Here is a 27,646-nt window from a genome sequence, read left to right as displayed (position 1 = left end):
TGAGAGGCCCGCGTACAGCAAAAAAATAAAAAATAAAAAAAATTAAAAAAAAAAGAAAGTGGGGACTAGAGGGCTTTGTGAAGTGATATGTGAATGAGGAATTGAAAGTAAGGCTTGACCAGTGGACAATGAGGAAGGGTCTTTCCATCAGAGAGAACAGCAAGAGTGAGAGCAGAGGTCCTGGAGAAGCAGGCATATTGGCGACCTGCGAACAGTTTCTTGTCTTGTGAACATGGAATGGGAGGCAAGTAGCAGTGGGAGAAGAGGCAGAGGAGGTAGGTGGGGGTTAGATTGAAGAGGGCTTTCTACACCCTATTCAGGTACTTAGATGCAAGTCACCATGCCGGGCTCTGCAGAGCATCCAAATAGAGACTACCTTCTGAGACTGTGAAAGGGTACTTTAGTACAAAATGATCAAGATTTATTCCCACATGGGCTAACCTGTGGCAAGTAGGAGAGTAGACGTGGTGATGGGAGGTCTGAAGCTATGGGTCAGATCTGGGTTCAGATCTTAGCTCCATTGCTTAGCAAGTCAGTTGATCTCTCGAAGCCTTGGTTTTCTTAGGAAAATGCTACATGGCTCAATACTATATAGCTCACAGAATGTTGGGAGGATTAAATGAGAAAATGCAGGCATGAAAAGTGTGAGGACGTTAAGAGAATGAAAAGATGAGCTACGGATTGGGAGAAAAAGTTTGAAAAAGACTATCCGATAAAGGAGTTGTATCCACAGTATACAAAGACCTCTTAAAACTCAACAATAAGAAAACAACCCCATTAAAAAATGGGCAAATGATCTGAACGGACACCTCACGAAAAAAGATACATGGATGGCAAATAAGCATATGAAAAGATGTTCAGTATCATATGTCATTAGGAACTGCAAATTAAAACAACAAAAAGATACCTCTACTCACCTACTAGAATGGCCCAAATCCAGAACCCTGACAACACCAAATGCTGGTGAGGATGGAGAGCAACAGGAATTCTCACTTACTGCTGATGGGAAAGCAAAATGGTAGAGCCACTTTGGAAGACAGTTTGGAAATTTCTTCCAAAACTAAACACACTCTTATCATATGATCCAGCAATGACTGTCTGGTATTTACCCAAAGGAGCTGAAACTTATGTCCACACAAAAACCTGCACATGGATGTTTGTAGCAGGTTTACTCATAATTGCCAAAACTTAAGAAAAACCAAGATGTCCTTCAATAGGTGAATGGACAAACAAGTCATGGTACCTCCATGTCTTTGGTAATATAAAGAAATGAGTTCTCAAACCAGGAAAGGACATGGAGGAAACATAAACGCATACTGCTAAGTGAAAAAACCCAGCCTGAAAGGCTTCATAGTGTATGATTCCAACTCTATGACATTTTGGAGAAGGCAAAACTATAGAGGCAGTAAAAAGATCCGTGGTTGCCAGGGACTTGGGCGCAGGGATGACTAGGTAGAGCACAGGGAACTTTTAGGGCAGCGACACTTCTGTATAAGACTGTAATGGTGGATATGTGTCACTGTACATGTTTAAAATCCTACAGAACTGCACAACACAGAGTGGACTCGAAGGTAAACTATGGACTTTAGCTAGTAATAATGGATCGCACAGCACCGGGAGATCAGCTCGGTGCTTGGTGACCACCTAGATGGGTGGGATAGGGAGGGTGGGAGGGAGGGAGATGTAAGAGGGAAGAGATACGGAGATATATGTATATGTATAACTGATTCACTTTGTTATAAAGCAGAAACTAACACACCATTGTAAAGCAATGATACTCCAATAAAAATGTTAAGAGAAAAAAAAACCCAAACACTAAAAAAAAAAAAAAAAAAAAAAGATGTGGTGTATATATATGGGATGGAATATTACTCAGCCATAAAAAAAGAATGAAATTTTGCCATTTGCAACAACATAGATGGACTTGGAAGGTATCATGCTAAGTGAAATAAGTCAGACAGAGAAAGACAAATACTATATGATATCACTTATATGTGGAATCTAAAAAATACAACAAACTAGTGATTATAACAAAAAAGAAGCAGACTCAAAGATACAGAGAACAAACTAGTGGTTACCAGTGGGGAAAGGGAAAGGGGAGGGTCATTATAGGGGTAAGGGATTAAGCGGTACAAACTGTTATGTATAAAATAAGCTACAAGGATGTAATGTACAACACAGGGAAAATAGCCAATATTTTATAATAACCATAAATGGAGTATAACCTTTAAAAACTGTGAATCATTATATTGTACACTTGTAACATATAATATTGTAAATCAACTAAACTTCAATAAAAAAATGAGATACTACCTTATTAAAAAAATGGATCAATATTGGTTCACCAATTGTAATAAATGTATCACACTGATGTAAGACGTTAATCACAGGGGAAACTGAAGCGGGGTGGGAGGTAGGAGTAAACAGGAACTCTCTGGACATTCCGCTCAATGTTTCTGAAACTAAAACTGCTCTTAAAAAAAGTGTGAGGACAGTGCCTGGTATGCAGCAGGTGCGTAATAAATGGTGGTTCCGGACTGGATGTGAAGCAGGCAGTGAGCTGATGGCGGAGACGGTTAGAAACTTAGTGCTTCCCATTTGCCCTTCTGTACAAAATGTAAATCCATCTTTCTGCAGAGGCAAAGAGTTACTGTGTATATTCATGAAAGGGCAGAATTCAGCTATAGGTCCACCAGAAAGGCATTGCAAGGAGTAGCACTGCCCTCATGGTTTATTTATTCCTTCTGGGAGATGCTAATATTATTCTGTGTCCCCTTCTCCTTCTAACTTTATATAATTAGAAGGATAAAAAAAAACTGTGTTTATCCACATGCACATGGAGAAAGATGGGGCAGTGGGTGATGTAAAGGAGTTTATACAAAGTAATTTACAAGCAGCCCAGAAAGTTCATTATGCTCTATCTACATTTTGCAAGCTTGAGAAACAGCTAATCTGGTACTCCTTGTTTGATATTCAAGACGAGTGAAGAAGTCACATAGAGGAGAAACAAACTCCTCAACGGTGAGGTAAGAGAAGGTGCAGGAGCCTGGCTTTACCTGGCTCTCAGCTGAGGTAGGAGGTGGGCCAGCACTGGCTTGCACGGAGGAGGAGAGAACCAGTGGCCACTGGTAGAGAGAAGGCATAACTGCAAAGACATGGAGATCCAAAGAGCTCCCTGGAACACAACTCAAGGGGAACAGAAACATTGCCCCTCTAGAATCAATCTGTTCCTTGTAGTTTTCGAACAAAGCCCAGTGGTAGGTTGTAAAAGTTTAACAAAGAGCTCTCTGGAGGAAGAAATGGCCCTGATCTGTGACATCTGATTTCTGTGATATAAATACTCCCACCATGACTGATTTCAAGCTACCAACGTGGTATCAACTGGCTCACAAAATTCCTGAAAATATAACCATCATCTCTTGCAAGCTGGTATGAATCAGTTCCAAGACATCACTGACAGAGAACAAACCCTGACCAGACCCCACAATGCCTTGCATGATCTGCTTTGAGACCTATTTCCCAAGTCCAGCCTCATGCCCCCCTCCCCACATATTACTCTGAAAACTGTGCCCTTCTTTCTGTTGCTCAAATGCATGATGTCTGCTCTGACCACAGGGCCTTTGCACATGAAAGGAATGCCCTCAACCCCATAAGGCTGGCAACATCTCATTCTTCAGCTCAATCTTCCTTCCTCAGGAAGCCTTCTATGATCTCTCCACCCCAGACTCTAATAGCTCCCTGTACTTGTCTTCAGAGCTCTTAGAGCAGTTTTATTTCTGTGACGATCTGACTAACCCATGGCTCTCCTTCATGCCCTATTTAAGAATGGGCACCTTATTTACTAAACTCCTCTACAGTGTATGGCACATAGTAGGTGCTCAATAATTATCTGTTCAATACATGAATTCATATTTGTGTCTGAAAGGCTGAGAACAAGAAAGGAGCCAGTCCCTTGCTTTTAGCCATACAATTGATTTTAGGTAACCTGGTCTGGGACCCAGGCCCTTTCCTCTATACAAGGCTGGCATAGTGTGCCTGGATCCTGTGCTCAAATTCTTCCTCGCCTCATAGCTGACCCCTCACCCCACCTGCAGACCCAAGACTGGCAGCCAATCACTGCCTTCAGCACAGAGAGGGAGGGCTTGGGAAGGCTCTGAAGGCAGACCTGAGGTCTGTCACTAACTCTATCACCCAGAGCAGTTGATGTACCTTCCCGAGCCTCAATTTACCCAACGACAACATCAAAATCCTCTCTACCTTTGCAGACTTGTTGCAAGGATGAAAAGCAGTTAGATATGAAGGCACCTGGTGTATTGTAAGAAATCAATGCAAATGTGTAAATTCAATTTTATTGTAATTCTAGACCAGTGGTTTTCAAAATATAGTTCCTTGGCCAATAGCATCAATGACATCTGGGAATTTGTTAGAAATGCAGATACTGGAGTCCCAGCCCAGACCCACCGAATCTGAAACTCTGGGGTGGAGCCCAGCAATCTGTATTTTAACAAGCCCCCCAGGAGATTCTGATGCACACTCAGGTTTCAACGTACAGACCATTTGATGTTCAGTTATCTAGCATAGGGGGTGCCTTGGCTATTCAATTTGTCTTGGGAAAGACCAAAAGTTTTTACTGGAATTAGGCCATGAGACTAGAGACTCACCTGTGCTGGGTGTAAGGAACAGAAATTTATCTTGTGGAGTGCATAAGATGCTCCAGGCACCATGCTAGAAGCCTATGGATGCTATGCCATTTGCTTCTCATCATAACCCATTTTGTGGCTGAGAAAATCAAGGCTCCAAGAAATTTAACAACTCAGAAGGTGTAAGGCTGAGAGCTTCTTTGTAGAGTAGTGGGGTCCCTACCTCTCCGGGAACCCCAAGACGCACTGCCTCTACACCCATGCCGGTTCTGACTCTGACACTGTCCCATCCCACTGTGTGTCCCAGCCCCCATCCCTGGCCAGGGGAGAGGGCTCAGTGTCCTCCCACACACAGCTCTAACTCTCAAAGCAAACCACAGTTCCTCCTCCCTCCTCCATCATCAGAGGTAACCCAATAAGTCAGCCTTCTCAAGTCACATCCACTTAGAGAATCACTTCAGAGAGGTGGGGCGGGGAAGACAATAGCATTTGGATACAGAACGCTTTCCTCCTGTCTTCTGGGCACTGAGGAAGGTAAAGAAAAGGTGCAATTTTTCCGAGGAAAGAGATTTGACTCATTACAATGAATTGTGGAGCTGAAAAATCATTTCCTAGAAGTACTGGAAATGTTAAGGCCATCATCTTGCACGAGTGGAGAGCAAGGACGCAGGTAATCCTGCCGAGACTGCCCAGGTACCCCACTGAAGCTAAAGGTCTCCTCATTCAATCTTGATTGAATTACCATTACCAAGGTAGCAGGTGGCCTGGGTATGACAGGGAAACAGCCCGACATTCTGTGCGTCTCCTTGTGCCAGTTCCCTGCTGGCTGAGGCTGGGCTGCTCCATTCTGCAGGGCCCTGTGAGGAGCTGTTCCAACAGATGAAAGCTTTGGGGCCATAGAGGGGCCTTAAGCATAGAGGCACAGAGCACTGAGAGAAGTTGGGGGACAGTGGCCTATCCGATGAATTTGTGGATTCATCCGAAGCAGGATGTCCAGCCCACACCCCACTAAGGGGACTGTCTGAAGAAAGAGAGGAAGGTTTCTGATCCGGATTCCTTCCGAAGCAGAAACTGAGACAAGGACTGAAATGCAAGGACTTGCTTTGGGAGATGATCCCGGGAAACACTGGAAGGGGAATGGGAAGTAAGAGGCAGAAAGGAAGGAAACCAGTGAGGCTTGTGTCATCAAGCAAGTTACTGCTGTAGACAGCTGGGGCTTACTTTCTCCTGCTACTCCAGGAGAGAGTGTGAATACACACCTCCAAGTTATTCCACCTCAGCGGGGAGGGACCTGGGGTACTTATACCCGCACCCCCATCAGTCATGGATTGAGAGCTGCTCCTGGGGACATTTAATTTCTTGGCAGTCCCGGCAAGCAGTCAGAGAGGGCTCCGTTGACCCGAACAAGTCCTCTGACAAACAAGGGCACTGAAGGTTTCTGCACCAGGATCACTCTGTAAGGCCCTGGCAGGAGCCACCCTCAGAGACAGCCAAGGAGAAGGGGGAGTTGGGAACACTGAACAAGGCACCCGTTTTGACATCCAGTACGGTCTCCCCAGAAGTCAGCAGAGCAACAGCTCTGAGAAGGAGCCCCTGAGTTTGACTTGAATCTGAGTTCCTCTCTGGAAGTGAAAACAGCCTCTCTGAAGGGTTCATCCTGATCTTCCGCTCTGAGGTCAGAGTCCTCAGCGCATGCTCCCCCAAGAGCACAGGTATGTCTAGATGCAGAGGGACTCCTTGGTAGGGAACTCGTGGCATCCGGGCAGCAAGAGCCCGGAGCTCTGGTCCTGGCTGTCCTACAGACTCTGCGTGACCATGGGCAGGGCTCTACATCTCTGGACCATTGCTCCTTGCCTGTGAACTCAAAGAGGCTAGACTTAGTGTCATCTAGGTTTAAAAGTCTATACAACCAGGTTCAGAGTCAGTATTTATTCATCTTAATTTGCACTCTTTGCACTGAAAGATGTGAACCTGAGTGTCAGAGAGATGACGTGACCATGTTGAAGGTCATGCGCGAGGTAAAGGGCAGAACTGAGACTAGCACCTGGGTATGCTGGACCCCGTGCCCAGTACTCCAAGACACCTGAGCCCAGTGGCTTGTCTTAACGTAGGGGGTTAGAGGTCTCAGAAAATGAAAATGTCCTAGGTCTCCTGTTTGCCCTTCAGCCTTCCGCACCTGCCTCTCTAAACTGGAAGCTGATCTCTGTGGATAACATCAGAGGTTTGTACGCTCAACCTTGCTAATCATCAGGGAAATGCCAATCAAAACCCCAGTGTAATATCACCTCATACCTGTAAGAACGGCTATCATCAAAAAGACCACAAACAACAAATATTGGCAAGGATGTGGAGAAAAGGGAACCCTTGTACACTGTTGGTGGGAATGTAAATTGGTGCAGCCACTGTGGAAAAACAGTATGGAAGTTCCCCAAAAAACTAAAAAGAGAACTACCAGATGATCCAGCAATTCCACTCCTGAGTATATATCCAAAGAAAATGAAAACAGTAATTTGAAAAGGTATACACACCCCAATGTTCACAGCAGCATTATTTACAATAGCCAAGATATGAAAGCAACCCAAGTGTCTATCAAGAGATGAATGGATAAAGAAGATGTGGTATATATACACAAGGGAACATTATTCAGCCATAAAAAAGAATGAAATGTTGCCATTTTCAATAGCATGGATGGACCTGGAGGGTATCGTGCTTAGTGAAATAAGTCAGAGAGAGAAAGACAAATACTATATATTATCACTGAGGAATCTAAAAAATAACACAAATGATTATAACAAAACAGAAACAGACTCACAGAGAGAACAAACTAGTGGTTACAGTGGGGAGAGGGAAGGGGGAGGGGCAAGACAGGGGTAGGGGATTAAGAGGTACAAACTACTATGTATAAAATAAATAAGATACAAGGACATATTGTACAGCACAGAGAATACAGTCAATATTTTATAATAACTTTAAATGGAGTATAATCTAAAAAAATTATTGAATCACTATGCTGTACACCTGAAACTTATGTAACATTGTAAATCAACTTTTCTTTAATAAAAAGAAAAAGAAAAAAAAGATGAGAGGTTCGTAAACCTGAGAGTGTATCGGTGTCACTGGTGGGCTTTTTAGAACAGAGATTGCTGGGTGCCACCCCCAGAATGTCTGCTTTGACAGGTCTAGATGGGACCCCAAAATGAGCATTTCTAGCAAGTTCTCAGGTGTTGCTGCTCCAGGGACCACACTTTGAGAACCACTGGACTCTGTCTACAGATTCCCTTGTCCTCTGGCTCTGGTTGGGTTCAGCCACTGGAAAGCACAGGCAGAAGACTGGACTAAGTGGGGAGGGCCATCGAGGTACTCATCCCTTCAGCTCCCTTTTTTGGGGTCACCATGGGCTGGCTGCAAGGCCACTAAAGGTCACACCTCTGACCAGGTCCTCTCTCTCTGGGTTCTGGGAACCTCTTCTTACTGAATCCTCTGCGGCCTAGGCATGGCATTTAGCCCCAGGGTGCCACACTATTCCCTGTAGTCTCCCACAGCTAGCTCACATTTTCATTTAAAAAAAAAAAAAAAGTCACTTGATTAAATTATCCTCAAATCACCCTCTTTGAAGGTCCCATCTATTTCCTGCTGGGACCCCAACAGATGCCAGAAGGGAAGCCTCATTTGATAAAATCTGCACCCCTGAGATCACTTCCTCACCTCTGGGTAATTTCCTTCCAGTCAAGGAAGCACCCTCTGCAACTTCCACATGGGGAACGCTTGGTATTCTTGAAATTTCCCCTTGTCCACCATATACACCCCAGGGCTACTTAAAAGTAAAGAAGTCTTTGTTCTGTTTTCCCCATTCATTTCCTTTCCTTTCACTTCCTTTCTTTTCTCCTCCCTGGAAACCCCACTGTCTCTATTGCTAAATTCCAAACAGAATCATTTGGAAGAAAGGGTTTATTTAGCCAAGGTTTCTCTTTCATTGTTTCATTGGCAGACTGTGCCCTCCCTCCCTCTCTTCCCCTTTCATCTCTGTTCTCCCAGGCCTGGGCCTTTGTCCTCCGCTCCAGCCTCCGAGTGCCCTGGGTTCCTTAAGATGCTAATCACACCCGGTTTTCTTTTTGCACCAAGAATATTTCTATTTATCGAGCCAGTGCCGACTTTGCCTCCGGGAGGGAAACGTACAAGGGCGGGAACACTTTCTAATCCTCCAGGCTGTTTCTCTTTTCCTTTTTTCATGTCAATTCCAGGACTTTTTTCTTTCTTTCTTGGTTCCCCTTTATGCCGTGCGCTGCTTTGGGATTGGTTACTCTGGCACTGCCTCCTCTCAGGACTGAGGGCAGACCCGGTCCAGCCACAATTGGCTGCAGAATTACTGACCCGTACATTAGAAAGGAGATTCAGGTTTCTTTAAACCCACCAAGATGGTATCATGAGGTGTCTGAATTTCCTCTGCCTCTGTTTGGGTTTCCCCAGAAGTAGATACAAGATGAGGATTCCAGTGCAAGCCGTTTACATACGAAGAGAAGAGGACACCAGGAGGAAAGGGGGAGGGGAGGGAGACAGCCAAGAGGAGGCAGCCCAGGGAGGGTGGGCAACTGCAGCCCACGCCCCACGCAAGCTCTGGAGACAGGTGCAGAACACACACCCCAGTGAAGGCAAGGATGAGCAGCTGGGCTATTGCATGGTCTAGGGAGAGACCGCTTTGTGCCTGGGCACAGCATCCTGGCCCAGCTTTGGAGAAAGTCCTCAGGCAAAGAGATGCAGACAGGCCAGGACTGGGGGGAACCAGTGAGGCCCCAGGGCACACACTTGAAGGAGGCGCTTGCTCTCAGGGTCAGGCAGGTGCAGGGTCAACAGCTGAGACTGAGCAGCCCCTGGAAGGTTGCACGCTGGGTGTGTCGCCTGCCTCACCCTAGTCCCGGCCCTGGATGCCAGCAGGAGCTACTGCACCAGGAGGCGTCGGAGCCGTGGGGTGTGGATGGGACCCGGACGGCACCTTCTGCTCCCTGTGATGGAGTCTAATCCCTTTCACTGTTCTCCCTGCGGCCTGGAATCCTGCCTTCTCAGACGTGGCTCCTGAAGGGGATACGACTGTCCTCCCCTCTCCCTCCTGTGTCCCATCTCTCCACCCTCTTCCTTCAGGCTCAGAATGTCTTCCTTGATCGACTATCACTGTTCCTAGAGTCATCCTGATCCAGACTTCCTCCATCCATCCTTTCTGGGTGCTCTCTATTTTGGGGGGGAAGCCAGAAGGGAGAGACCCATGGCTCAAGCCCTTTGGGGCCTTGCAGGGAGTCCGTGCATTCCCACATTCAGTCCTGTCTACTGAGCACCAGCCCTGAGCCAGGTCTGGGGACACAGAAGTGCAAGAGAGCCCTAGCTCTGTTGTAGCAGGACACCTGTTCGGGTGAGGAGATCCGGCAGCCAACAGACAGTCATGCAAATGCTCTCAAATCACAATACTGATGAGAAATAAGGAGAAGACATGCCTTGTGCTCTCGGAGTGAATAATGGGGTTTTGACCAAATTATAATGGTCAGAAGAACTCCCTGAGGAAGTGATACCTGAGCTAAGATCTGAAGAATAAGTAGAACTTAGCAAAGAGAGGAGGGACGGGCATGTTGATAGAGAGAAGAGAATGTGCAAAGGCCCTGTGTCACAGATGAGCGTGTAAAGTTCAAGGTACTGAAAGGCTGGTGGGGCTTAACCGAGGAGACTGTGGTGGAGAGGACACGGTGTGAAATGCGATGGAGAGAGGGCTGAGGGCCTTTGGAAGAGAAGGGTTCAACACTGAAGGAAGCCATTTGAAGGGTTTTCTGTAGGACAGTGACATGTTTCAATTCATATTTTGAGGAGGTCCCTCTGGCTTCTGTTAGAGATCAGATAGGATGCATTTGGGGGCCAAAATAGATGTGGAACAACCAGGAAGAAGGTGGGCAGAGGCCAGGTGAGATCTGATGATGGCTTGGGCACGGATGCTGAGCGCAAAGGGTGGGCAGTGGGACGTCCAGAAAGATACCAAGGCTTTCGTCCTGGGCTCCTCAGGCTTTGGACCAGATAACTGGCCCAGCCTGGATGCCCTTGTCTCTCGAGGGACAGGGTCTCTTCACTGTGCTCTAATTGTTTATTTTTTCTATTATTATGTTCTCTTATACTATTGCATCATTATACCCATTTTACAGAGAGAAGACTAAGGCTTAGAGTGAGTACACGAGGTCTTACAGCCTATAATTTAGTGGATCCCATCTGAACTCACCATCTGATATGGGGAACAGACAAGTGACCAGGTATTTGAGGGCACTAGTACACGATGGTGCTCAAGTAGAGGATGGTCAGAGCAAGCAAAGCCTGTGCCTGGAATGCTAGTTCCCTGGCAGCAGAGACTGAGTGTCCCAGTGCCCAGCACAGGGCCTGGCTCAGAGAAGGCCCCCACATCATAGGTCTTTATACACATTTCCTGACTGTTTGAACGTCTCTTTCCAACACTACATTTGCAAGAAATTTATTTTTTTAAGAAATCTTGCTGTCTGCATTACTCTCTTCCAAGAGACGAATTATAAATGTTTTTCTGATTAGTTCTCCTATTCATAGCCGATTTCTAAATCAGCACAGGAAACAGCTAAGCTAAAACTTCTGACTCTTTTTTCCTTTACAAGCCACCTGTATCTTACGCTTTCTTCCTCTAAGCTTTTTCTTAGGCAATGTCTAGACAGTTAAAGAAAACAAAACAAAACACTGAACTGTGCTAGAAGTAATTTGTTATTCAGGATTTTTTTTTTTTTTTTTTTTTTTTTGGCTCAACTGGGTTACTCTGAGAACTGAGACCAAGGGATGCTTCGTACCCAACTGGTGAGATGTCAAATGGTCCAGGTTGGATGTGCCATGGCAGACAGGGGCTGTTGTTGACTCTTGTTCTAATCAGAGTATGTGCTTGGCATTTTGTATGAGGTAAGTCTGTCCTCTGTATTTATGTTGTGTAGAAGGCTGTGCATACCAGTATCTGGCAATGATCATACTTGTATGTGAACTGTGTGTGGTGTGTAGTTCTACGGCAGTCTCTCTCTCCCTTTCCTTCCAGCACTGAATAGCATGCAGGGTCCCACACAAGTACTGTCACTGCCCTTGTTCAGGCCCCCTCGTCCCTTGCTAGGACTCTTGCAGTAGCCTAAGTGGTCCCTCGGCCTCCAGCCTCTCTCAATCAAATCCACCTTCCCAATAAGCTGCCCTGGTGATCCTTCCAAAATAGACATCTGATTATGCTTCCCTGCCCCAGCCTGGCTTATTCCACATCCCCACATGGGTACTCAGTGAATTTTGCTTAAAATAAGGAGGATGGTGTATCCACACTGCTCATCAGTGACCCTGAGAAAGGAACTCTATGGCTACGAGTAACGGTGCCAGGTACTGTGCCAAGGGTTTTACGAACCTTTTTTCAACCATCCTATCTTTATTCTTTTCCTCACTTTAAAGGCGAGAAAACTGAAGCTCAGAGAGGTCAGGTCACCTGCCCAGGGCCCCACAGCTGGGATAGGAGCCCAGCCAGTCTGACTCCAGAGGGCTGGAACTACTCTGTGCCACTGTTTTCATCAAATCACACACCAGGGGGTGCTTCCAGGAACGCTAGAGCTCACTGCTGAGCAAAAGTCAATGTTCTTCCACGCCTCCCTGCCCCAGGTCCACACAAAACAAGCTTTCTCCTGCAGGCTCAGGGCCACCAAACACCCAGGCCAACCTAGGCCCTGAGTGGCAGGCACTCACCGCAGGGCCCTGCCCCGGCCAGCAGTGGGGTCTGGCAGGAGTCGTGATGCCCTAAACTCTACCTCTTGTGTGAACAGGGTAACCTTGGGCTCCCCTGAGCCCTGAGCTGGCCCAAACCCTCAGCTGTAGGCCAGAGTTCCTGCCTCCTTCTGAGAACCCATCCTTGCTTGGGACTCGACCTCCTTGGAAGAGCATTATCTCTCACCTAGGTGTTCTCAGCCCCTCCTTCACGGGCTGGACCTTGCTCTCCACCCCAAGATGCTGCCATGATGGGTTTTTGCAGAGGGGGCCTGCTGGGAACACCCTTGTGGCTGGGCTTCCTCCCCGACCTGAACAATTCTTGAGCGGGCAAGATCCAAGCTTCAGAGGTTTCCTGCATCTACCGTGCCTGGACCCAGCTCCCTGCCCGCCCCCTCTGGCTGAGATCAGCCATGCTCTGTCATCCAGGCCGGGGATGGCAGGGAGGCTGGGACAGAGCTCCACGCTCAGCACGTGGACCCAAATCTGGAAACATCAAGGGTTATGTGGTAACAAATTCCAGGTAAATAATAGTGATAGCTCCTTTTCGTCTGTGTGCCCAAAGCCTGGAGCCCTCCCAGAAGGTCACCTACAGGATATGATGTTGCCGTATCGATTCTTGTTGCGGTTTTCATCCTCTTTGGCTGTGTCCCACGAGGCTGTCTGCCCCTCCGGTAAGGCCTAGAACAAAAAGGACAGAGTGATTAGAATGGCTGGAGATGGGAGCTTTACCTGGGTGTCCACGGGGAAACCGAGACCCACTGTGATGGGCCACACAGTGCAAACGACTGTGTGTTCTTGGATGGGGCCTGGGGAGAACACAGACTTGTCCCCTCCCTGGCTTATTCACTTGTTCAGGGACTCAAATGTTATTGATGTCTTTTGTGTGTCATGAGCTCAAATCTGGTGCAGGAGGGGAGTCATTTGTTCATTCGTTCACTTGACGGATATCTGAACCCCTAATATGTGTCTGGTGCTATTCTAGGTACTTGGGATACAGCGAAATAGACAAAGCCCCGTTAAGCTTTCAGTCAACTGGGAGATGCAGCAAACGAACAAGCAAACATATAGAATTTTAAATACTGTAAAATGCTGTGAAGAAAATAAAGCAAGGCAGAGGTCTAGTGATCTTGCATGAGAATTATTTTGGATTGCACAGTCTGGGAGGGCTGCTCTGAGAAGGTAACATTTAAGCTAATTCCTTCATGATGTGAAAAAGCCAGTCCTGCCAAGAAAAGTGGGAAGTGTTTTCCAGGCAGGGAGGACAGTGGAGGCAAAGGTGGTAACCAAATGACCATGTTCAAGGATGAGGTGGGGAAAGCAGTGACAAAAGCATCTGGAGAGTTCAGGCTTTATAAGGCATTGTGGTCATTGGTAATGAGTTGGGTATTATTCCAGGTGTGATAGGAAACCATTAGAGGGTTTCGAGCAGGGCAGTTAGCTAATTTGATTTATGTTTTACAAAGCACATTCTGGCTCATGTATGGAATAGGGACTCTAGGAGGCCCAGGGAGGAAGCAGGGAGATCAGTTAGGAAGTTGTTACAATAGTCCTGCCAAGAGATGATGGTACCTTGGACCAAGATGGTGCAGTAGATGTGGTGGGAAGTGATTATTTTTAGGATGTTCAGTTGAATATTGCAGATTTTGGTTTTCCCCCAGAAGCAGCCTCAGAAACAAGGATTCTACTATGAGATTTGTTTGGGAGGCAATCCTAAGGAGCTCATGGGTGGGACAGTGGGAAAAGTCAGACAATCGAGGGAAGAACGCCAATACAGGGTACATCAACGAACAAATAACCACTGCACCTGAGGCTTAATCCCATAGGCCCATCTCATGGCTCAGAGTTGTTCTCCCAGAGGAAGAAGGGAGTTGGGGTATTTATCCCCCAGTTCCCATCTATCACTGATTGAGGACAACTCTTAGGAAATCCCTTGGCACTTCTGTCATGCTCTGTAGACAAGGTGTGCATATTCTTTTGTCTTAAGGAAGTACTCAGGCAAAAAGTTGCAAGTGCTTGCAGAAGGCGGGCAATGGGTGGGCATACATGGGAAAAGTGAGTGTGGAGGGGATGTGGGCAGGGCACCAACACATCTACTAAAGACGTGGACTATGAAGGAAAGAGAAGGATGAAGGCTGACTGGTTAAAGAACGGAGTGGAGAGTCACATCTTTTATTGAGATGGAGAAGAAACAGATGGGGGAGAAACAGGTTTGGGGAAGCACGAATTAAATGTTGTGTTCTTTACTTCCGGGTAAGATGGCGTAAGAGTAAGACGCGGAGATCACCTTCCTCCCCACGGATACACCAGAAATGCAGCTACACGTGGAACAACTCCTACAGAACACCTACTGAACACTGGCAGAAGACCCCAGACCTCCCAAAAGGCAAGAAACTCCCCACATACCTGGGTAGGGCAAAGCGGAGAGATTCCCGCACAGAGGAGCGGTGCCGAGCGGCACTCACCAGCCCGAGAGGCTTGTCTGCTCGCCCCGGCGGTGCTGGAAGCTGAGGCTCGGGCTTCGGTCAGAGCGCAGGGAGAGGACTGGGGCTGGCGGCGAGAACTCAGCCTGAAGGGGGCTAATGTGCCACAGCTAGCCGGGAGGGAGTCCGGGAAAACTCTGGAGCTGCCGAAGAGGCAAGAGACTTTTTCTTCCCTCTTGGTTTCCTGGTGCGCGAGGAGAGGGGATTAAGAGCGCTGCTTAAAGGGGCTCCACAGACGGGCGCGAGTCGCGGCTGAAAGCACGGAGCCCAGAGACAGGCGTGGGACGCTGGGGCTGCTGCTGCCGCCGCCAAGAAGCCTGTGTGCGAGCGCAGGTCACTTTCCACACCGCCCTTCCGGGAGCCTGTGCAGCCCGCCACTGCCGGGGTCCCGGGATCCAGGGGCGGCGTCCCTGAGAGAACGCACGGCGCGCTTCGGGCTGGTGCAACGTCACGCCGGCCTCTGCCGCTGCAGGCTCGCCCTGCACTCCGTGCCCCTCCCTCCCGCCCGGCCTGAGTGAGCCAGAGTCCCCGAAGAGGCTGCTCCTTTAACCCTGTCCTGTCTGAGCGAAGAACAGACGCCCTCCGGCGACCTACACGCAGAGGCGGGGCCAAATCCAAAGCTGAGACCCAGGAGCTGTGAGAACAAAGAAGAGAAAGGGAAACCTCTCCCAGCAGCCTCAGAAGCAGCGGATTAAAGCTCCACAATCAACTTGATGTACCCTGCATCTGTGGAATACATGAATAGACAACACATCATCCCAAATTGAGGAGCCAGGAGTCAGTGCTGTGCCTCTGAGGTGGGAGAGCGAACTTCAGGACACTGGTCCACAAGAGACCTCCCAGCTCCACATAATATCAAACGGCGAAAATCTTCCAGAGATCTCCATCTCAACACCAGCACCCAGCTTCACTCAACGACCAGCAAGCTACAGTGCTGGACACCCTAAGCCACACAACTAGCAAGACAGGAACACAACGCCACTCATTAGCAGACAGGTGGCCTAAAATCATAAAAAGTCCGCAGACACCCCAAAACACACCACCAGACGTGGACCTGCCCACCAGAAAGACAAGATCCAGCCTCATCCACCAGAACACAGGCACTAGTCCCCTCCACCAGGAAGCCTACACAACCCACTAAACCAACCTTAGCCACTGGGGACAGACACCAAAAACAACGGGAACTACGAACCTGCAGCCTGCAAAAAGGAGACCCCAAACACAGTAACATAAGCAAAATGAGAAGACACAAAAACACACAGCAGGAGAAGGAGCAAGATAAAAACCCACCAGACCTAACAAATGAAGAGGTAATAGGCAGTCTACCTGAAAAAGAATTCAGAATAATGATGGTAAAGATGATCCAAAATCTTGGAAATAGAATAGACAAAATGCAAGAAACAGTTAACAAGGACCTAGAAGAACTAAAGATGAATCAAGCATCGATTAAAAACACAATAAATGAAATAAAAAATACTCTAGATGGGATCAATAGCAGAATAACTGAGGCAGAAGAACGGATAAGTGAGGTGGAAGATAAAATAGTGGAAATAACTGCTGCACAGCAAAATAAAGAAAAAAGAATGAAAAGAACAGAGGACAGTCTCAGAGACCTCTGGGACAACATTAAATGCACCAACATTCGAATTATAGGGGTTCCAGAAGAAGAAGAGAAAAAGAAAGGGACTGAGAAAATATTTGAAGAGATTATAGTTGAAAACTTCCCTAATATGGGAAAGGAAATAGTTAATCAAGTCCAGGAGGCACAGAGAGTCCCATACAGAATAAACCCAAGGAGAAATACGCCAAGACACATATTAATCAAACTGTCAAAAATTAAACACAAAGAAATCATATTAAAAGCAGCAAGGCAAAAACAACAAATAACACACAAGGGAATCCCCATCAGGATAACAGCTGATCTCTCAGCAGAAACTCTACAAGCCAGAAGGGAGTGGCAGGACATAATTAAAGTGATGAAGGAGAAAAACCTGCAACCAAGATTACTCTACCCAGCAAGGATCTCATTCAGATTTGATGGAGAAATTAAAACGTTTATAGACAAGCAAAAGCTGAGAGAGTTCAGCACCACCAAACCAGCTTTACAACAAATGCTAAAGGAACTTCTCTAGGCAAGAAACACAACAGAAGGAAAAGACCTACAATAACAAACCCAAAACAATTAAGAAAATGGGAATGGGAACATACATATCGATAATTACCTTAAATGTAAATGGACTAAATGCTCCCACCAAAAGACACAGATTGGCTGAATGGATACAAAAACAAGACCCATATATATGCTGTCTACAAGAGACCCACTTCAGACCTAGAGACACATACAGACTGAAAGTAAGGGGATGGAAAAAGATATTCCATGCAAATGGAAACCAAAAGAAAGCTGGAGTAGCAATTCTCATATCAGACAAAATAGACTTTAAAATAAAGACTACTAGAAGAGACAAAGAAGGACACTACATAATGATCAAGGGATCGATCCAAGAAGAAGATATAACAATTGTAAATATTTATGCACCCAACATAGGAGCACCTCAATACATAAGGCAAATACTAACAGCCATAAAAGGGGAAATCGACAGTAACACATTCATACTAGGGGACTTTAACACCCCACTTTCACCAATGGACAGATCATCCAAAATGAAAATAAATAAGGAAACACAAGCTTTAAATGATACATTAAACAAGATGGACTTAATTGATATTTATAGGACATTCCATCCAAAAACAACAGAATACACATTTTTCTCAAGTGCTCATGGAACATTCTCCAGGATAGATCAAATCTTGGGTCACAAATCAAGCCTTGGTAAATTTAAGAAAATTGAAATTGTATCAAGTATCTTTTCCGACCACAACGCTATGAGACTAGATATCAATTACAGGAAAATATCTGTAAAAAATACAAACACATGGAGGCTAAACAATACACTACTTAATAACGAAGTGATCACTGAAGAAAACAAAGAGGAAATTAAAAAATACATAGAAACAAATGACAATGGAGACACGACAACCCAAAACCTATGGGATGCAGCAAAAGCAGTTCTAAGAGGGAAGTTTATAGCAATACAATCCCACCTTAAGAAACAGGAAACATCTCGAATAAACAACCTAACCTTGCACCTAAAGCAATTAGAGAAAGAAGAACAAAAACACCCCAAAGTTAGCAGAAGGAAAGAAATCATAAAGATCAGATCAGAAATAAATGAAAAAGAAATGAAGGAAACGATAGCAAAGATCAATAAAACTAAAAGCTGGTTCTTTGAGAAGATAAACAAAATTGATAAACCATTAGCCAGACTCATCAAGAAAAAAAGGGAGAAGACTCAAATCAATAGAATTAGAAATGAAAAAGGAGAAGTAACAACTGACACTGCAGAAATACAAAAGATCATGAGAGATGAGGAACTCTATGCCAATAAAATGGACAACCTGGAAGAAATGGACAAATTCTTAGAAATGCACAACCTGCCAAGACTGAATCAGGAAGAAATAGAAAATATGAACAGACCAATCACAAGCACTGAAATTGAAACTGTCATAAAAAATCTTCCAACAAACAAAAGCCCAAGACCAGATGGCTTCACAGGCGACTTGTATCAAGCATTTAGAGAAGAGCTAACACCTATCCTTCTGAAACTCTTCCAAAATATAGCAGAGGGAGGAACACTCCCAAACTCATTCTTTGAGGCCACCATCACCTTGATACCAAAACCAGACAAGGATGTCACAAAGAAAGAAAACTACAGGCCAATATCACTGATGAACATAGATGCAAAAATCCTCAACAAAATACTAGCAAACAGAATCCAACAGCACATTACAAGGATCATACACCATGATCAAGTGGGGTTTATTCCAGGAATGCAAGGATTCTTCAATATACGCAAATCAATCAACGTGATACACCATATTAACAAGTTGAAGGAGAAAAACCATATGATCATCTCAATAGATGCAGAGAGAGCTTTTGACAAAATTCAACACCCATTTATGATTGAAACCCTGCAGAAAGTAGGCATAGAGGGAACTTTCCTCAACATAATAAAGGCCATATATGACAAACCCACAGCCAGCATCGTCCTCAATGGTGAAAAACTGAAACCATTTCCACTAAGATCAGGAACAAGACAAGGTTGCCCACTCTCACCACTCTTATTCAACATAGTTTTGGAAGTTTTAGCCACAGCAATAAGAGAAGAAAAGGAAATAAAAGGAATCCAAATCGGAAAAGAAGAAGTAAAGCTGTCACTGTTTGCAGATGACATGATACTATACATAGAGAATCCTAAAGATGCTACCAGAAAACTACTACAGCTAATCAATGAATTTGGTAAAGTTGCCGGATACAAAATTAATGCACAGAAATCTCTGGCATTCCTATATACTAATGATGAAAAATCTGAAAGTGAAATCAAGGAAACACTCCCATTTACCACTGCAACAAAAAGAATAAAATATCTAGGAATAAACCTACCTAAGGAGACAAAAGACCTGTATGCAGAAAATTATAAGACACTGATGAAAGAAATTAAAGATGATACAAATAGATGGAGAGATGTACCATGTTCTTGGATTGGAAGAATCAACATTGTGAAAATGACTCTACTACCCAAAGCAATCTACAGATTCAATGCAATCCCTATCAAACTACCACTGGCATTTTTCACAGAACTAGAACAAAAAAGTTCACAATTTGTATGGAAACACAAAAGACCCCGAATAGCCAAAGCAATCTTGAGAACGAAAAATGGAGCTGGAGGAATCAGGCTCCCTGACTTCAGACTCTACTACAAAGCTACAGTAATCAAGACAGTATGGTACTGGCACAAAAGCAGAAAGATAGATCAATGGAACAGGATAGAAAGCCCAGAGATAAACCCACACACATATGGTCACCTTATCTTTGATAAAGGAGGCAGGAATGTACTGTGGAGAAAAGACAGTCTCTTCAATAAGTGGTGCTGGGAAAACTGGACAGGGACATGTAAAAGTATGAGATTAGATCACTCCCTAACACCATACACAAAAATAAGCTCAAAATGGATTAAAGACCTAAATGTAAGGCCAGACACTATCAAACTCTTAGAGGAAAACATAGGCAGAACACTCTATGACATAAATCACAGCAAGATCCTTTTGGACCCACCTCCTAGAGAAATGGAAATAAAGACAAAAATAAACACATGGGACCTAATGAAACTTCAAAGCTTTTGCACAGCAAAGGAAACCATCAACGAGATGAAAAGACAACCCTCAAAATGGGAGAAAATATTTGCAAATGAAGCAACTGACAAAGGATTAATCTCCAAAATTTATAAGCAGCTCATGCAGCTCAATAACAAAAAAGCAACCCAATCCAAAAATGGGCAGAAGACCTAAATAGACATTTCTCCACAGAAGATATACAGACTGCCAACAAACACATGAAAGGATGCTCAACATCTTTACTCATTAGAGAAATGCAAATCAAAACTACAATGAGATACCATCTCACACCAGTCAGAATGGCCATCATCAAAAAATCTAGAAACAATAAATGCTGGAGAGGGTGTGGAAAAAAGGGAACACTCTTGCACTGCTGGTGGGAATGTGAATTGGTACAGCCACTATGGAGAATGGTATGGAGGTTCCTTAAAAAACTACAAATAGAACTACCATATGACCCAGCAATCCCACTACTGGGCATATACCCTGAGAAAACCATAATTCAAAAAGAGACATGTACCAAAATGTTCATAGCAGCCCTATTTACAATAGCCCGGAGATGGAAACAACCTAAGTGTCCATCATCGGATGAATGGGTAAAGAAGATGTGGCACATATATACAATGGAATATTACTCAGCCATAAAAAGAAATGAAATTGAGCTATTTGTAATGAGGTGGATGGACCTAGAGTCTGTCATACAGAGTGAAGTAAGTCAGAAAGAGAAAGACAAATACTGTATGCTGACACATATATATGGAATTTAAGAAAAAAATGTCATGAAGAACATAGGGGTAAGACAGGAATAAAGACACAGACCTACTAGAGAATGGACTTGAGGATATGGGGAGGGGGAAGGGTAAGCTGTGAGAAAGTGAAGGAGCGGCATGGACATATATACACTACCAAACGTAAGGTAGATAGCTAGTGGGAAGCAGCCGCATAGCACAGGGAGATCAGCTCGGTGCTTTGTGACCGCCTGGAGGGGTGGGATAGGGAGGGTGGGAGGGAGACGCAAAAGGGAGGGGATATGGGAACATATGTATATGTATAACTGATTAAATTTGTTATAAAGCAAAAAAAAAAAAAGAAAAAAAAAGAGATGTTGTGTTCTGGGTACATAAAGTACTGAATACTTAGAACCATGTATAGCACTTGCTTCTAAACATGTCCAAAACAATAAAAAAACAGGAGCAGCAGCAGCCATGTTTGAGATGACTAGTCAACTTTCAAGCTGAGATACTGAGCAGGAAGTTGGACATAGAGGTTCAGAGTGAGAGTTAGAAGGAAGGAAGAGATGGGACTCATCAGTTTAAGAGAAGACAGACGAGTAAACAACCATGTGACGTGATTTAACAGAGTTATGAGCCAAGTGTTATGGAAACACTGGGGAGGGTGCAGCCACTTATCTCACAGAGAAGGAAGATGGGCATTTCAGGGAGTGGGAACAGCTTTAGAAAAGCGGCAGAAGCATGAATGTCAGACCACATCTTGACTACTGCCCCTACCCTGTCTCTGGTGGAACAGGCTGGATGACCTGCTCATGGCCCCTGCACTACTTCTGAGACTGAATGTGCTACCTCTTCAGTCTACATAGCTCCCTGTCAGCAGTGCAGGGGAGAGGAGCTTCCAGTCATCTTAATACACCAGCCTTGACTTTGCCCACCTATTTCTTACCAGGTCTACATGCTAAGCAAGGAGAAGTCTGTAACCTGATTGGTCAGAAATTCAGCCATTCAGTGGGCAATGCTTTATGCGCAGGCAGGACCACTGTCTATTCAAAGCCCAGACCATGCATGATTCCCCCTTTCTTGCTTCCGGTCTCCCATGTCTCTTCCAAGCCAGGCTGGGTGGGTCTTCTTCTAGAGCAGGAGTTGGCAAACTTTTTCTGTAGTGGGTCAGATAAAAGGCAGCATGGGCTTGGTAAGCCACGCAGTCTCTGTTCCAACTACTCATACTCGACTCCACCGTTGTAGAGAGAGCACAATCCTAGACACAATGCAAACACATGGGCATGTCTGTGTTCCACTAAAACCTGATTTACAAAAAACAAGTGTTGGGCTGGATTTAGCCTGTGGCTGTAGTTTGCTGACCTTTATTCTAGAAGCATGACCATGCTCCTCATCTGTGCAGTGGTTGGGTAGATAGAATGAGTGCCCATTCTGCTACCTAGCCATACCAGACTGAATGGAGATGGGGTGAGAGGTCCTTGCCTAGGCTAAGCCATGTTCTCTAACTTAGTTTTGCCCAGGGTTTTAGACTGGGGGAACAGAGTGCCTTCCCAGCAATTACTTGATCAAAATGTTGTTCTTTGTGTGTCAGAAACCCTTAGACTGGTACCCCGGAGGAGAAGCAAAACAGGTTCTAGGCTCTGCCCTAAATCTGAGTGTGGAAAAGTGCTATGGAGATAGGAGCGTGCTCGTTCTGCAAATGGACAGCTTGTCTCTCCTTTTTCCCCTCCTCATCCTGTATTTACTCATTATAATTGACCGTCACCCTGCATCCCTCTTGTCACCAGTGCAGACCATCTGCAGACCACAAATGGTTTGTGCTTTGGCATGGAACTCTTAGAACTCAGATTCCAGCCCTTGGCCTCATCCTCTCACCCGAGCCAGGTAGCTCCAGCTCTTTCAGGCAACTTGCCAGGCCTATATACTCCTGGTTCTCTGCAGGGGTGGGGAGTGCTTGTCTCAGTGGTAGCATTAGACTTCTTGATGTTTAAGCTGATACTCTGGGGATGGCTTTCTACCTGAAACCCTCTGTAATAAAAGCCACTATTCATCTAATATCCACCTAAAGTGCATGAAACCGAGAATAGCACCCTCTGCATGTTTTCATACTCATTTTTTGGGCAAAAAAATCTGCTGGCTACTCATTATGTGCCAGGATTCAGGTTACAGTTAGATTAAGGTTTTGTAATGGCTGAACATTAGAATTGTCTGGGGAAGCTTTAAAACTCCCAGGCCCTACCCCAGACCATTAAATCAGAGTCTAATCAGGCATCAGGAGTATTTAAAGCTCCCCAGGTGATTCTAATGTGCAGCCATGATTCTTGCAAATAGTGAATTTACCTGGAGAAATACTTTCCCACAGGTCTCCTCTTGCTTTGGTTTTGTCCCGTCCAATCCATTCTCCTGTATAATCAGAGACATCTTTCTAATACGTGAATAGGACCCAGTTACTCCCCTTGCCATTGTCACTTCAGTATAAATTCCAAACTCTTTAGTACAAGGTCCTTAATGATTTCACCCCATATGCCCCTCCAGCCTCATTTCTTACCCTTAAAACAATATTTCAGTGATTAGCAACTAAACACAATGCCAGAGACAATTTCAGGTGTTACAGACTTCTGAGATTGACTATATACACAGTGTTCCCTCTGCCTGAAATTCTCTTCCACCTGAGTCTGGCTGGTAAACTCCTACATATCCTTCAAAACCCAGTTCAAGCATCTTCTCTTTTGTGAAACCTTCCTTGCTTACTTTCCCACCATCCCACTGCATCCCCAGCTAGTCAGTCACTTCTATTATTAGCTGGACTCCTTTACATCTGATCATTTGAATGTCTTGTCTTCCAACCTGGTGATGGGCTACTCCAGGTAAAGGGTAGCATCTTATTCATGTCTGTATCTTCATAACCCAATACTGGCTTTGTATTTCATATGTGCTTGAATCACCCCTTTTGAATAAATGAATGGATGGATAGATGGAAAAAAATAGTGTGTGAGATGGCTTCTGTGCATACAGAGGCAAAGATCCTGGAATCTCAGAGGTGTAAGTGGCCTTGAAAATAATTTGTTTGTGCTCCCTTCCACAATGGCCTTCCAGGCAGCTGATAAGCTGATCCCTAACATCTGTTAATTGGATACCATCAAACTTGGATGCCCTTGGTGATGGGGAGCTCACTACACCATAAAGCTTCCTGCCTCACTTTTGGACAGACCCTCTGGGCATTTCTTTGCTTACACTGACTCCATGTACTTCGCCTTTGCCCTGATCCACGGGGCCCCACAGAGTATGTACGCACCCTCTGCACCACGACACTGCAGAAGTTTAATGAACGTCCCTGTCCACCCTCAGAGTCCTGACATGGCACAGTTTGGGAGTCCTTTCAACATCCAGGCCATGCTCTTCAGGATAAACCCAGTGCGAAGATATCCTTGGAAAAATCCTAGATAGTTGTGATGAGTGGCACGTCTCCATGGGAGATCATGCAGGTTCCTGGCACAGTCTTGGGAGCCTCTGTGTCCCCCTGGTGGGGGATGAAGGAGAATGTGTGGGCCCGGGGCTGTGATGGTGTTGACAAAGGCTGAGAGGCAACACCTCACGCAGCTGCCCAGGAGTGAGTGGGAAGGACCCCCTAGTTTGCAGACTTTGATCACACATCCATTTCCATTTTTAGGGAGCTGCAACCTAATAGGGGATAATCTCAGGAAGGAAAAAAATATGAGGGGGTAAAAGTATGAAAGGGAGTCTCATCTCCGTCTTCAAAGTGAGCAGCCGAGGGGGATTATTTTTGCATTAGTGGCTAGTTACAGTAGATTGACCAGGGAATGCTGGCAGTCATTAGGAGCTACTCACATTCTTCTGGAACCAAAATTGCCATCTCATTATATTCACCCATCATTAATCTCCGCTATCCTTTTTTCATTCTCTTCTCCTTAGAGTGTTGAGCTCTATTTTTTTTTATTTTTTATTTTTTTTGTGGTACGCAGGCTTCTCACTGCTGTGGCCTCTCCCGTTGTGGAGTACAGGCTCTGGATGTGCAGGCTCAGCGGAGAAATCCTGGCAGGCCAGACTGATCATGGAGGAAGCAGGCCCTCGGCTGTGCCCTGAAGCATCAGCCAGGAACTGCCTGGTCAGCATTCCCTGGGCCTGGTTTTATTACGCCCCAGGGCATATCATATCCAATTATCTCCAGGGATACAGTCAAGCCAAAGGGAGTGAGGAGGGCCTCATAGCTGACAGAATCTGCTGAGGTTAGTGGGTGAACAGGTAAAGGAAATGGAGCAGGATACTCTCAGCCATGGATTGGAGGTGAGCTACTCTTGGAAACTCTGTGTTCTGATGTCTCGCTATCTGGGGCCTAACTCAAGGAGGCTTAGGTACAGAGAAGAGTGTCCAGAGAAGGATGGCAAGCTTCAGAAAGGACTTTCATATCTCAGTAGGGCCAAACCAACAGGTAGGAAGAGGCATCAGCCAAGCAGACATCAGGGCCAATTCTCAGTTCTAACAAGAAATTGAAGTATTAAGGGGGGAAACCGGGCTAGGTTGCAGAGTCCTGTGACTCAGCATAACAGGTCAGAAGAAGCCTGTGACTTGTGGTCAGGTGATCTGAGCTCCCCCCTGGCTCCAGGACCTCAGCTCCATGACGGGGTGGGACGGTGGGTGGGTGGGTAGGTGGAACGCCTACCAACCATAAGAAGAGTTGGTCTGGGACAGGTACCAGATGATAATCTTATCCTAAAGTCTATGAAGCCTGTCAAGAAGGATACAGGGAGGGTTTAAGAGACAAGTGTTCTTAGCCACTTGTCACGATATATAATTGTATAATTGCTTTACAATGAATGGTGTGTTAGTTTCTGCTGTACCACAAAGTGAATCAGCTATACGTATACATATATCCCCATATCCCCTCCCTCTTGTATCTCCCTCCCACCCTCCCTATCCCACCCCTCTAGGTGGTCACAAAGCACCGAGCTGATCTCCCTGTGCTATGCGGCTGCTTCCCACTAGCTATCTATTTTACATTTGGTAGTGTATATATGTCCATGCTTCTCTCTCACTTCGTTGATGGGACTATTCTTAACCATAAAGCTTTTCACCAGTACTCTGCAAATCAATTACATTAATATTTAGTATACTATTTTCCACATGCTTCAGAGAAGAGAGATGAGTAAGACGCTGGCCCTACTTCCAAGAGGCCTATAGTTTGATGGGAAAGCTCATACTAGGGTACACCTATTCCTCCCATCTCTGAGCCTATAACCTGGGGGGACCCCTGCATCCCATTCCAGGCTACAGACTTCTGGTCCTGTCCACACATTTCCTCCATCTGCATGCATGAGTTTCTGGGAGGGTGCCTCTGGGTCAACAGCTCTCCCCTAAACTTGAAGTCAGCTAGAGGTAAGGGGTGGACTGTCAAAGGCCATGATTTACCTTGTTAATTCTGTTCAGGAAAACTGTGAAAACTTCCTATTTGTCTCCCCAACTAGTTTCATTTTGATTTTTCTTTTTTCATAGACAGGCATCTTTGTTTCCTAAGAGCTGGCTTGCAACATTTCAACTCTTTTATGTTTCTGAGCCCCTAAACCCCTGTTTCACTCTGTCACACAGGCCTTTCCCCTACCCAGCCTTCTACTTTTCTTCAGCTCAGTGCCTCATCTTTTAGAAAGCTTCTGATTGATGCTGGCAGTAATAACTGACAAAAAGCAAAAATAAATGACAAAACCCTGCATTCACCCTGGACTGCCCTTTCTCATGGGTCTACAAAGCATGTTAACTAGAGTTCCGTTATGTGATTACATGGTGTGGTAAGACCATGAGCTTCCTTCAAAGTAGGGTCTTTATTTTCTTTCTGTATCTTTCTAACTATCTCCAGTAAACTACACAGTGTAAGGTACTCAGTAAGTGTTTCTGGCCAAATGAAGTACCAGCATATATTATCAGCCTTTAGGAGTCCATGCTATGTGGTCACACATGTCATAGAAGATGAAACATGGACACAGAGATGGAAGAGTCTTGTCCAAGCCCTCCCAGCATATCAGTAGCGGATTGAGAACCACGTCTTAACCCTCACTTGAGACACTTTTCTATGGTACCACCTGAAAACTGCTCACTTGGTTGGGGAGGATTCCAATTAAACAGAAAATATTGTTTGCTGGGTTACAAACAGAATACTAAGTGGAAAAATAAAAATAAGCTCAAAGGAAAGGACTCAGTTAAGAGTCTCTTGTACATGAGCTCTTTCTTGCTAGGAAAACTTCCAAGTCTGAAACCACATGGTTCCTGATGCCTTTTGGCCACCTCTGGAAAAGGCCCATTTTCTCCTTATTTTTTTTTTTCTTTTTGCAGCACATGGGCCTCTCACTGTTGTGGCCTCTCCCGTTGCGGAGCACAGGCTCCGGACACGCAGGCTTAGCGGCCATGGCTCACGGGCCCAGCCGCTCCGCGGCATGTGGGATCTTCCCGGACCGGGGCACGAACCCGTGTCCCCTGGTCGGCAGGCGGACTCTCAACCACTGCGCCACCGGGGAAGCCCTCTCCTTATTTTAATCCATGGTGAGTGGGGTGAAATGAGCCAGCAGAGTCAAGTCTTTCTAATTTGGTCATTATGAGTTTCCAGAGCTGGAGAACAACCGTTTTCCCTTTCACGATTTGGGCTTCTGCCACTAATTCCCCATGCCCCTACCCAAGAATCACTCATTTGCAAGTTGAGAAGCTGGACCAGAATCTCTCAGAGATCACCTGCAGTGGCATGTTCTGGGACTCTTTTACCAACTGAGGGGAGAAAAAAATTGTG

General features: G+C 45.5%; 1 protein-coding gene across 1 annotated transcript in view; it reads right to left on the bottom strand.

Annotated features, from left to right (window-relative positions):
- Positions 1-27,646, bottom strand: part of PTPRT (protein tyrosine phosphatase receptor type T) — an 825,916-nt gene that overhangs the window by 55,669 nt on the left and 742,601 nt on the right. The window contains exon 21 of the mRNA XM_060079174.1: positions 13,004-13,091. Coding sequence (XP_059935157.1) covers positions 13,004-13,091 — 88 coding nt within the window. The remainder of the gene's footprint in view (positions 1-13,003; positions 13,092-27,646) is intronic.

Source organism: Mesoplodon densirostris, chromosome 16, assembly GCF_025265405.1.
Source record: "Mesoplodon densirostris isolate mMesDen1 chromosome 16, mMesDen1 primary haplotype, whole genome shotgun sequence".
Classification (NCBI taxonomy): Eukaryota; Metazoa; Chordata; class Mammalia; order Artiodactyla; family Ziphiidae; genus Mesoplodon; species Mesoplodon densirostris.
The sequence above is the reverse complement of the archived record's forward strand: the minus strand, read 5'-3'. Positions and strand labels throughout refer to the sequence as shown.